General features: G+C 40.9%; 1 protein-coding gene across 1 annotated transcript in view; it reads right to left on the reverse strand.

The window, feature by feature from the left end:
- trpm3 (transient receptor potential cation channel, subfamily M, member 3) overlaps positions 1-12,342 on the reverse strand; it is a 421,760-nt gene extending 409,418 nt beyond the window's left edge. Inside the window, exon 1 of the mRNA XM_060906727.1 lies at positions 12,166-12,342. Within this exon, the coding sequence (XP_060762710.1) occupies positions 12,166-12,342 (177 nt within the window). The remainder of the gene's footprint in view (positions 1-12,165) is intronic.
- Positions 12,343-12,860: the final 518 nt, after the last annotated feature.

The raw sequence follows: 12,860 nt of genomic DNA on the forward strand, positions 1-12,860 counted from the left end.
TATAGGGTGACCAGATTTCCCTAGTCTGAAACCGGGACACTTTTGCGCGCGACCATGCTCGTGCACGCACACCTTTTTTTTACGTAAACGTGACACTCAGAGAGGTGCTCTTATCATTTTGTTGAAGCTCACATTTATCAACGTCTCACATGAAATAAAAGAAACAGGCATTTTGTTATCTAGTAGCATAGTGGTATACAGATCAGTTAAATTATGGTCAGACAACAGATGTTGTAATGGCTAAGAATAGGCCAGGCTATGTCCATAGGCCACATTTAAACTGATTTATTTCACCTGTTTGTGAGAACACCAAGAAGAATGCATATGCACATGTAGGCTATATCTCTAAAATTGTATGCACTATAGCATGAACTTAAAAAGTAGATATGTGACCTCATAGCCTAGGTCAGAATCAACCTTACTAATCATTCCCCACAACTGAGTGAATAAAGCAAGAAGATGTGTACAAAAGTGAACACTTTAATAGAAGGTGCAACAAGCTGTTCAACACAGTTTGGCCATATTGCTGTCAGAATGGTACGTTAAACAGAAGGCAAGGCAAGGCAAGTTTATTTATATAGCACATTTCATACACAGTGGCAGTTCAATGTGCTTTACAGAAGTAAAAGCAGAACAGTAAGCAATAGAAAATAAAATTACATAAAATAATTGGGGAAGAAAAATAATAAGAATTAAACAATAGTAGAAATAAAATAATAAAATGAAATAAAGTTCAAAAAAGGAATCAGCCTCGAGATTAATTATTATTGTGGGTTTAACTCATAAAGCGCGCTCTTCCCGTGGCTCTTCCACGAGGATCACCAAAAATCATCCCGCAGACAAAATCTACGAGGATCACATAAAGCGCGCTCTTCCCGTGGCTCTTCCACAAGGATCACCAAAAATCGTCCCGCAGACAAAATCTACGAGGATCACCAAATAAAATCGTCCCGCAGACAAAATCTACGAGGATCACCAAAAATCGTCCCGCAGACAAAATCTATGAGGATCACAGTAACAAAGAATTAAAGTAAAAGTAAAATCATTAAAATCCAAGATTAAAAAGAAATTAAAATAAAGAAAGTAAAATCATTAAAATCAAAATTAAAAGAAATTATGTTAAAGGAAATTAATTACTTAGGTAAAAATTAATCAAGTGAAAGCATCTGAAAACAGCTTTGTCTTGAGCCTGGATTTAAAACTAACAACAGTAGGAGCATTTTGATATCATCTGGAAGTTGGTTCCAAAGCTTAGCAGCATAGCAACTAAAGGCTGCTTCACCACACTTCGTTTTGACAGCTGGTATTACTAGCAAGTTTTTCTCCTGTGATCTTAGAGACCTAGTTGGTGCATATAATTGAAACATATCCAGTAGGTAGCTGGGTCCCATCCCATTTAATGTTTTAAATAGAAGAAGTAGTGCTTTAAAGTCAATTCTATAGCTCACTGGGAGCCAGTGCAGAGACCTTAGGATTGGAGTGATATGGACTACCCTTTTTGTTCTTGTAAGAACCCTTGCTGCTGCATTTTGGATTAGTTGAAGCTCTTTGATGGTCTTTTTTGGAAGACCTGTGAAAAGGCTATTGCAGTAATCAACCCTACTGGAGATGAAAGCATGAATAAGTTTTTCTAGATCATGTTTTGACATGAGACCCCTGAGTTTAGAAATGTTTTTTAGGTGATAGAATGCAGACTTTTTTACCACTTTCATATGACTGTTGAAGTTAAGTTCGCTGTCAATAAGGACACCAAGGTTTTTGACAGTATCCTTTGCTTTAAGCCCCTTAGTTTCAAGAACAGTGGCAATCCTAAGCCTTTCCTCCTTTTTGCCAAATATAATTGCTTCAGTTTTATCTGCGTTCAGCTGAAGAAAATTGTGAGACATCCATTTGTTAATTTGGTCAATGCATCTATGAAGAGACTCAAAAGGGGCATAGTCATTAGGTGACATAGCTAAGTAAAGCTGAGTGTCATCTGCATAGCTATGGAAGTTTGAGTTATTCTTAATAATTTGTCCAAGTGGGAGCATATAAAGGTTGAATAGTAATGGTCCCAAGATTGAGCCCTGGGGAACCCCACAGTTCAAGGACACGGGTGATGAACTGTGGCCTCCAATGGCCACATAAAAAAATCTTTGTTGTAGGTAAGATTTTAACCAGTTGATTACTATACCAGTAAATCCAACCCAATGCTCCAGTCGATGTAACAGTATGGAATGATCTACCGTGTCAAATGCAGCACTTAAGTCTAAAAGCACCAAGACTGATGTTTTACCAGCATCAGAATTAAGATGTAGGTCATTCATGACTTTAGTAAGAGCTGTTTCAGTGCTATGATTGGCACGAAAACCTGACTGAAACTTATCAAAACATCCGTTTAATGTCAGGGAGGCAGTTAATTGATTAAAAACAATTTTTTCAATTATTTTACCAACGAATGGCAAATTGGATATGGGCCTGTAGTTGTTGAGTACTGAGACATCCAGGTTATTCTTTTTCAGTAGGGGTTTTACAACCGCTTTTTTCAGAGATGAGGGAAACATGCCAGTTCGTAAGGAGGTGTTGATAATCTGAAGTACCTCATCTGATATTAGGTGAGCAAAAAAAAAGGGGGGTCCCATATACGATTCGTACATTGGGGGAGTGCCTGTTAGAGAGCGCACTTGTCCTGGGCCATCGGCATAGTGAGGTAGGGTGGCCAGTTCCTTTCCTCGCCGCCTTTAACTTCCCCAGTGTTTCCACCAGGTCCCCATTCATTGCTGGGTGGACAGGGAGCGAGCCCCAGATCCCTGTCGAGCCGAGGCTCGAACCAGGGACCGTTCGCTTAGCGGTCAAGCGCTCTAACCACTTGGCCACCTGCGCTCCATATTAGGTGAAGAACAGATTTGAAAAAGACTGTAGGTAAAATGTCCATTTCAGATGTGGAGGAGCTGAGACTTTGTACTGTTTTTCTCAGAGTCTCAACATCAATTAAACTAAATGTTGACATTGTATTACGACCCCCTCTCTCGTTATCCAATGGTTCCAGATTTTGAAGTGTTTGCACCTGTGTGGCTATATTCATACGTATTTTATCAATCTTTCCTTTGAAAAAAGATGCAAAGTCGTTGCATGTGTTAACTGAGAGAAATTCAGAAGGCATTTGTTTTGATGCGTTTGTTAGCTTTTCAACTGTAGAAAATAGCACACGGGCATTGTTGATATTCCTATTAATAATGTCAGCAAAAAAAGACTGTCTTGCTTTAGAAATTTCTAAGTTGTATTTACATAACATCCCTTTGTAGATTTGATAATGAATCTGGAGTTTAGATTTACGCCATTTTCTTTCAGACTTTCTACATTCCCTCTTTAACATTTTAACTGTTGGATTTAGTTTCCAGGGTGCTTTTCCTTTGTCTATGGCTCTTTTGGTTTTTAAAGGAGCAATAGCATCCATAATATGATTCATTCTTGAATTAAAAATTTCCATTAGATCATCTGCACAATCTGAAGATTGACATGGGAGTTCTGAGAGTGCCTGCTCAAAAAGAGCTGCTGTGCCATTGGTAATTACCCTCTTTTTTACAGTCACAGACTTGTTTTGAAAGTGAGGGGAAATAGAAACATCAAAGAAAACACAGAAATGATCAGATATACCCAGGTCCATGACACTAGTAGATACATTAAGACCCTTATGGCCCTTTTCCACTACCCTTTTTCAGCTCACTTCAGCTCACTTCAGCCCGACACGGCTCGCGTTTCGACTACCAAAAAACAGCACGACTCGGCTCGCTTCAGCCCTGCTTAGCCCCTAAAACTCACACCGTTTTGGAGTGGGGCTGAAGCGAGCCAAAGCGAGCCAAGTGAGGCTGGGGGCGTGAGCAGACACTCCCCTGTGCACTGATTGGTGAGGAGGAGTGTCCTCACATGCCCACACACGCCCCGCGAGCACGCTGGGATCTGTAAACACCGTAAACCCGGAAGAAGAAGAATTACGAATTACGAGAATTTTTGAAGCCTTATGCACCTCGTCTCATCTATACGCTCTTGCCAGTATCTGTTGGCGTTGGTGGTGACAACAAGCCACAGCACCAAGACCAGCAACACTAACGACTCCATGTCCTCCATGTTTATTGTTTAGTATTCGGGTCGTGAGACTACCGCTTAAAAGATCACTGATGTCACTGTTTGCGCTGCTTAACGACATCACGTGACGTCCACCCACTTTCGCTAACTCCACCCAATGTGTCCACCCACTTCCAGCCAGCACGGTTCAGCGCAGTTGTAGTCAAAATGTAACTCCAACAGCCCCGCTCAGCTCGACTCAGCTCGACTCAGCACGGCACGGCTCAGCCGCGTTTGTAGTGGAAAACCGGCATTAGTGATGACAAGGTCGAGGGTGTGGCCATAGGAGTGTGTTGGCCCTTGTACATGTTGTGTTAGGTTGAAGGCATCAATCAGTGTAAGAAATTCATTTGCATATGTGTTATCTGGATTATCAACATGGAAATTAAAATCCCCAGAAATAATAAGATTGTCAAACTCTAAACAAATATTTGACAACAGTTCCCCAAACTCCTCTAGGAACAGTGGTGCAGAAAGTCTTGGTGGTCTGTAAATAGTCAACACTAATATGTTAGAAGAACATTTTAGGATTGCACTTAGGTATTCAAAAGATGTAAAATCACCAAGAGTTGTCTGTTTGTACTGAAAACATGCCTTGTATATATTTGCTATTCCTCCTCCCCGTTTATTGGCTCTTCCAACACTCATGAAATCAAAGAGTGGGGGAGTTGCTTCAATAAGAGTAATAGAGCTACTTGATTGTTCAAGCCAAGTTTCAGTAAGAAGCATAAAATCCAGTTTGTGTGTACCGATGAAGTCATTAATTAAAAAAGGCTTATTAAGTGATCTTACATTCTGAAGAGCTAGTTTTACAGTGAATGTGGGGATAATTTCCACAGAAGCGTTCTGTGGTTGTTTTGGAACTGGAAGGAGATTTGACGAGTTTACCCCATTGATAGGATGAATAAGAACACCTCTCCTTCTTGTTAGCACAGGAATAGAAAAGTACGTCGTGGGTCCCAGCTTATTTTCAAAACTACCATCTGGACCCAGATTATATCAGTTCGTTCCAACATGAAGGTCTTCACTGCTGCTGGTGAACTGTAGCTGTGCACATGGTCCTTGAGTCTTATCTGTAATCACAGGGGGAGGTGGTGCCCTCTGTTTCTTGGGTGCTGTGGCAGTTGGATATATCATTAGAGATTTTGGGGTACACAAGGCCTGACCATGAGACAGCTCTGTGTACGGTACTTGATTTGAGTGTCCTCTTGGGCTTGCCAAAGACACTCGGCTTAAAGACAATAGTCTCTCCATTTTCTCAGGAAAACGCAGTCTGGGGGGTGAAGGAGATACAGAGGGGCTTGGGGTTACATCCACTGCTGTTGTTGGTGATTGCCTATTGCCAGTCTCAGGAGGTTGTGGTGATGCTTGTTTATCTGATTGTCTTTCTGATAGTTCTGCCAGCTTACCCGTTAGCTCAGATATCATGTTGCTAGCCTTGGAAAGTGACGGGGATGTGTGTGGTGATAGATCCACACAAAAAAGACACAAGTGATTTGAGAATATATACTATGGAAGCCGAGAGAGACCCTTCATATAATCCTTTTTTTTTATTCACCTTGTTATCCCGAGATAACGGCATAATTAATTCAAGATCTCGAGAAAACAACACAACTAATTTGAGATCTCGAGAAAACAAAACCGTTATTTCGAGATCTCAAGAAAACAAAACAATTATTCCATGATCTCGAGAAAACAAAACCGTTATTTTGAGATCTCGAGAAAACAAAACAATTATTTCATGATCTCGAGTAAACGGCTGAGAAATGGTTCATTCAGGTGCGCCAAGACTGACTTTGGGGCTATTTCTCATTCTGTATAGACGCAACTTTGGTCATTAGAATGTCTGGAATAATCGATCACCTAATAAGGCAATATTTTGATCAGGGGTTGACACAGGGAGAGATTGCATTAAGTCTTTTAATAAGGGATAATTTCAAAATTAGTCCGCAGCACCTCCACAGAAGACTGGCCCGGCTTCGTCTCTACCGACGGAGATACAGTGATCCAGCTGAGATCATGAAATAATTGTTTTGTTTTCTTGAGATCTCGGAATAAAGGTTTTGTTTTCTCGAGATCTCGGAATAACGGTTTTGTTTTCTCGAGATCTCGAATTAGTTGTGTTGTTTTCTCGAGATCCTGAATTAATTATGTCGTTATCTTGGCATAACAAGGTGAATAAAAAAAGATTATATGAAGGGCCTCTCGCGGCTTCCGTAAATATACACTCAAACAAAACAGCAGTAAAGGAGGAGAGGGGCGACAGCCCAAGGAAAGCCCCCACAGGAGCGCACAGCATTTGCAGCATAGGCTACCCAACTCAGTACAAGAACAAAGCACTTACAGTGTGTGCAGTCGGCTTCGTGCGCATTGTTCTGCACCTCTCGGAGGAAGGGGTAGGTGCCCTGTAAATCTTTGGAAAAGGTACATTTTCTTTTCGGCATAATTGCTGCGGCATTACTGCTGCTAGCTGCTAGACAAAGAACATTCGCGCCAGTTAATGTTTATTTTATTGTTGCATGGCAACACGTTCTGTTGTCTGGAATAATGTGGCTAAATAAACACCCATGCCACAGGGCCAGGGGGCAGTAACCAGGAAAGTTTGCGATTCCTGTCAATTCATCAAAATAGTAAATGCAGACATTTCTCCGCTAATGATTCCCACGCTGCTCAGTCACAAACGTCGCGAGTGGCGAAAACTGGGACATATCCGTGTCCCGACAGACTTTTGTCGGGACTCGGGACACACAACCCCAAACTGGGACTGTCCCGGTAAAACCGAGACATCTGGTCACCCTACATATATATGAATTACTGAGCCAGTTAGCTAGCTAACAAATCTCCACAGCTCCTGAAACCCCAGCGGTGATTGGGTAAGTTAGCGAGCCAGCTAACATTACATTTTTTTATATGTTGTTGGTAATGGAGGTGGTGTTCACTTGAGCTTAGCCACTGATCAGTGTACAGTCCAACAATGCTAACAAATAAAGACATTCTAATATGGAAGGGGATGCTAGTTCAACTTAGACAAGCTAAAAGTCAATCTGTGATTATAGAAAATAAGAGTAAAGATGCTAACTGCTAACTCAGTGGGCTCATAACACACACACACACAAATAAAATAAAATCTGAAATTCTGAAACTGCTAATTGCTTTTCATGGTTTCAAAGGGAAGCCATGGTCTAATGGTTAGAGAAGCAGCTTTGGGACCAGAAGGTTACTGGTTTGATTCCCTGGACCAGCAGGAATAGCTGACGTGCCCTTGAGTAAGGCACCCAACCCCCAACTGCTTCTCAGGCTGCTCTGCGTATGTTGTATGCTGCTCTGGATATGCTAAATGCCAGTAATGTAGATTATTAAAATAAACCCAATAATTTAAAAGTGTTGAACTGTAGAAATGATGCATTGTTTTAGGCATTCAATGCCTGAATGCAAATGTGGATTTGTGTTTTGAGTACAAATTATATAAAGGCTGATGAATAAATCAAGGAATCGTAATTACAGCAGAAAATCAGTATAAAAGCAGCATAAGGCATTACTGCTGAGGAACTGTTCCGACAGCATTATTCAGACAAGATCGTTAACATGTTCTGCGAGTCCACTACACAGCTTGTTAACGTGTTGTGTTGGGTCATGTTGTGTTGTGTTAGGCAATATCCCCAGTGGTCTCCATGACAACCAAAAGTAACCTACATCCAAACCAGCTTAATGCCCTGTGGCAGCAGCATGAAATCTGCCCAACTCCAAATCTTCCAGGGGGCACTTGGAGCTAATTCCCAACTGATCCGTTTGCCCCTCACTGCGAGCAAACCAAGAGGGATTAAGGAGCAAGTTGTGTTGTGTGGAGAAAGAGAGAGGTGGAGAAAGTGAGGAAGGGTAAAGAGGGCTAACATGGCCTCAGGTTAAAGTAGGTTAAGAGTTTTGTGGGCACTCTGGAATTTGTCAGGGCCCTCTGGTTTCTTTTTTTTTTTTCTCCAAAGGACATATTTCTATATCTTTTCCAGTTATTTGCTTTTTCTAGCCAGATGATGAGAGACCCACAGCTCATAGCCAAATATTTTGTCCAATTAATTAACTTAATTCAGCAACTAGCTCACTGTACACACAGTTATTACATAACTTATATTAGCATAGCTACTATCCAGCCAACCAAAATATGGGGTTGGGCAGCACACAGGAGTTTTTCAGTCAATAGCGTTCAGTCAATTGATAATAATAATAATAATAATAATAATAATAATAATAGTCTCTTGCGTTATATTTGGTATGAAAGGTGACTGCCATTAAACCAGAATGTTCTCATATTTACTGCTCACTATAACACCATCCCACGATGCAACATGATGTGCTGCTAAACTAATACAAGGGAACAATGGGTGCATGGAAAACTCTTGTTTCTAAGTTACAGTTGCTAAGATCGTTATTAGCACACGTATGTACACATGGACACACACACACACATTCCTTCCAGCACACAAATATACACCTGCTCCCAAACACACACACTAACTAAAAGTGTGGCTTGTGTGTGTTGTTTGAGCATAGCTGTGTTGGCATGCTGCAGGTTTTTTTTTTTTTTTTTTACACTGTTTACTTTAGTGCTTATGACTTCGCTTTCAGTCTGCCTAGCCTAAAATCACACTTCCTGCATAAAAGGTCACTGGAACCAATTGCCCCCTTACTTCGTTTATCTTTATACTCCTTCATGGTCACGATGATGCCATTACAACATACTAACAAGGGCTTCAATTTCAAGTGCTGCCAAAAGTGAGATGTCAAAAATAAAGCATGCTCATTTGGCATGAGTGTTCCAGCAACAAAAAAAAAAAAAACACAATAAATAAAGTTCTCTGAATCTGTTTTCTGAAGTGGGAGAAATTATTTTAAGGCCCAATTCAGACTGGGTTATTTTTAAATGTGGAGGCAGGGTAATGCAATTATTACAGAAGTATCCCATCCAAATCCAGCATATCAGTCATTTTTTTAGAGACTAGGCATGTCGAAGCCATGACCTAGCAACAAAGAAAGTTGGACAAAGTTAGCTGGCTAAACATGTCTATTATAGTCGAGTTCCCACACAGTATCTAAAGAAGCAGCCTCCGGAGTATGGATCTGCAAATTCTTGATGTTTCCAAACAACAATGACAACAAAGTTTGGTGGTGCCATTGGGTAAGTTGGTTTTGTCCCTTTTGCCAAATTTTTTTGTGAAAAATTTGGCAAACTTTTTCAATGCATTCTGTACACTTAGAAGAAATGTGTGGCGGTTTGGGAAAACTCATCAGGTATGGCTGAGAATTGGTCAAAATGAGCACTATGGCTATTACATAGTTCCATCAATGTAAATATTAAGAGTCAAAACCCATCCAGGAAAGAGCGTATGGAATAAGAACTATAAGCTAACCATCAATTAATTAGTCATACTGATAGATTGTGGGTGTTAAATATTAAGTTGAAATGACAACACAATAGTTATTATCAGTCAAAATAACTATATATTAAGTTGAAATAATGAGCTATGAATAGGCATATCAGACACTCGCTGGCCGTGCTGTGAAAACTGTCCATGCAGACACTCATCTAAGTTTCCAAACCTGTCATTGCGTAAATCTTGAATATTTTCTATCGTGAATGCTATCATTTAAAAAGCTTTTAATCTCTGCTTTGCAAAGAAATGTATTTCGTTAAGATCTGTTCAGTACTTTGGGAGTAACGGCAGGTTGAAGTTGGTACAACAGCGTAAAACTCTGCTCTCGTGACGTCGGGAAACTGCCGGTGCTTTTTGAGTCACGGAAAAGCACCACTCCTTCTCTCACAGTTTCTGATGAAGGATTCAGCAAAAATTTTCCATCAGCTAGTTTTGATGTTATGATTCACGGGAGACTTTGAAGTGAGTTTTCATAGCTTTACCCACTTATTTTTTTCAAATCGAACTTATTCATGCAAATAAATAACTATTTTCGAATATAACTGGAGTTGTTTTAATGAAAAATATTGAGATCTTAGTGCTACCTAATTAGCATAATGAATACTAATTAAATACTCATTTACATAATTTGTTTTTTACTACTTTCTCAAACTTTGTATTCAGTATATAACCATCTATGTGCTGCCAATTTCCATGTAAATATCTTTAAAAATAAAAAAGTTATGAGGAAAAAATATTTGATCTCATTGGTTAATGAGGCCCATTTTGGACCATGTGATCCTCATACAGAATATTACGGCAGTTTTCTAAAAAACTAAGCCCCGTTTTTTCAATCTTTGATTTGTAATTTCTCAAGAATGGATAAACATATTTTAATTCTGTAAAAAGTGTGTTGTTCTGCAATCAATTCTGAATTAAATGAGTGCAGTTTCAAGCAATTTGGATTGAATTTGAATTTTCACCTGATATACCTACTATGAAGTCAAAATAATGTGCTATTTAGTCTAAATAACGACATACTATGATTGAGATATTAAGATTTAATTGTAGCTTTTAGGAGTGAAAATATTTCAAACATTAGAATTTACTTGTTGTGGAAATATATGCAAAGACAAACATAATTAAATCCTGGAAAATCTGTTGTTTTCAGAATAGAAGAAAATGTCAATATATCACCATGTGAATGGAGCTGGTAACAAGATGTCAGTATTCCAAACTGACAGGAATTTGCATCAACAAGAATAGCTAAGGGAAAAAAAAACCAAAAAACGGGTATGTTAATATGGCTTCAGATTGGTGAAAGCGTCACTCTTTGAAAGTCTCGGCTGTTATGGAACAAAGAGCTGGCGATGAGTTTGCACAATCATTTCCATAATTGTCTTATAATTGCTGTAATTATTTAACAGTTACCAGTGGCAATAACACAGGCTGTACGCGGTTTGATTTACTGGCTAGGGTAAAAAACAAAAAAGCAGTCGAAACAAAAAATAGTGTACAGAAATGTAAATGGTTTCGAAAAGTCCAATACAAAGTGCTGGAAGTGGAGCAGTGAGAATCAGTAAGTGGAGAGGGAAAAGACAGCAGAAGGCTATGATGCGAGACAGATGGTCCAGGACGCGTGAACCGCTGCAGGGTATGCTTGAGTGCTCTGTTAAAATCAAGACGAGAGAGAGAGAGAGAGAGAGAGAGAGAGAGAGAGAGAACTATGATTTTCATAATTAGCCATGATCATAAAGATGTAGAAAGAAAAAGAGATCGAGTAAGAGAGGTCTCTCCAGTTCTCTCTAATGTCCAGAAGGCAGATATGGACAGAACAGATGATTCTCTAAAGCTTCCAAAGGGGCCTGTTTGATCCACACACAAGCCATCAAACAAAATATCTACTCTAAGATGTGTGTCATGTGTTAGTGGAGGGAAAGCTTTGAGTTTGTAGTTTTGTGAGACTCAGAGGGCCTGTGCTACACTGGTTCAACTGAACACACTTCAAACAAATGCATGAAGGATGGATTCCAGCAAAGAAGCACTCAGCTGTAGCCGACTACAGGGTGTTTCAGGCTACGAGATAGAGTACGGTAGGGTACACGGCTACGTCGTACCTGCAGTGTAGATTCTACGCAGAAGTATAAATTGGCCTTAACTCTCCACAGATAAAAAACCAGATCACACACTCAATCCTAACCTCTCCAGCACCCTTTCCTTTATCAATGACGCCTCCAAAGCTGGTGATATTTAAGCATTTTTTTGATGTTTCTCTTTGTTATGCACAATTTCAGCCACTATTTGACTTCCAGTGTGCTTCCCTTTTTGGTCTTCCTACAGATGCTGGAAACCATATTTGTCCCTATTTGAGAAATGTTTGTCTTCTCTGTGTGAATTTGCTCACAGAGAACAGAATAAAGACTGAATGACAGTAAACACTGCCAGTAAACCGATCAGACATGATCAGGGACCTTTAGGTGAGCCTGCCTAAGCCAGAGTCTTTCCTGCCCCCCACCCCCATTGCCCCTCACACCTTCACTCCATGTGGCAACCCAAACCCTTGCCCTCCACCTTCTCACACATCCCCTTGCCATCCCCCTGCCAACCCGTGCCAGCCACCTGTCGAGCCACAGACAGATGCTGTTCCGGTTCTTACCGCTGCTTGCTGCGCTGCCAGTCCTGACCTCTTGGTAGACCCCTGTCTGGAACTCAGCCTTTTCCAGGACTCAGAGAAGCGCCCCCTGCTGGTAGAGCGGCCCGGACCTTGCGCGTCTTCACGGGTGGTGTTCACCCTGAAGCCCTCTCTTCTCCCTTCCCACTTGCGTTTGGTCATGGCCTTGAACAGCGGGCTGGCGTTGGAACCGGAATCTGGAATTGTTTTGAAAAGCAGGGTATCACCTTTAACTGTTAATTCTTTCTCCGAAACTGTCTTGGGGTGTTAGAGCATCCTGCTCTCGCTTCTTGTTTCTCTCCTCATTCCCCTCCTCTTCATGAGAAAGGGGGGGATAAGATGAGATGAGTTTGCCTCCTGCACCCTGTTGCATGTGCCTGTTGCCTCAGTTATCGTTTCAGTCAGAGAGAGAGAAGGGAGCATGTGTGTGAGAGAGAGGGTGTGTGTGTGTGTGTGTGAGTGTGTGTAAGAGAGAGAGAGAGAGAGAGAGAGAGAGAGAGAGAGCTCTGGAAACTGTGTATGTGTGTTTGCAGGCTTGCCAGGTAGATAAATTTCCTCTCGCCTCAGTCTCCCGATGGCTTCAAATTGAGCGGGCAAAGACAATCGCCACGTTTGAGCGAGTCACTCGTGATCCAAGTGCAGCATCCCCCACTCTCTCCCCACCCTCATTTACGCTCTCT

The sequence above is a fragment of the Neoarius graeffei genome, chromosome 24 (assembly GCF_027579695.1).
Source record: "Neoarius graeffei isolate fNeoGra1 chromosome 24, fNeoGra1.pri, whole genome shotgun sequence".
Taxonomy (NCBI): domain Eukaryota; kingdom Metazoa; phylum Chordata; class Actinopteri; order Siluriformes; family Ariidae; genus Neoarius; species Neoarius graeffei.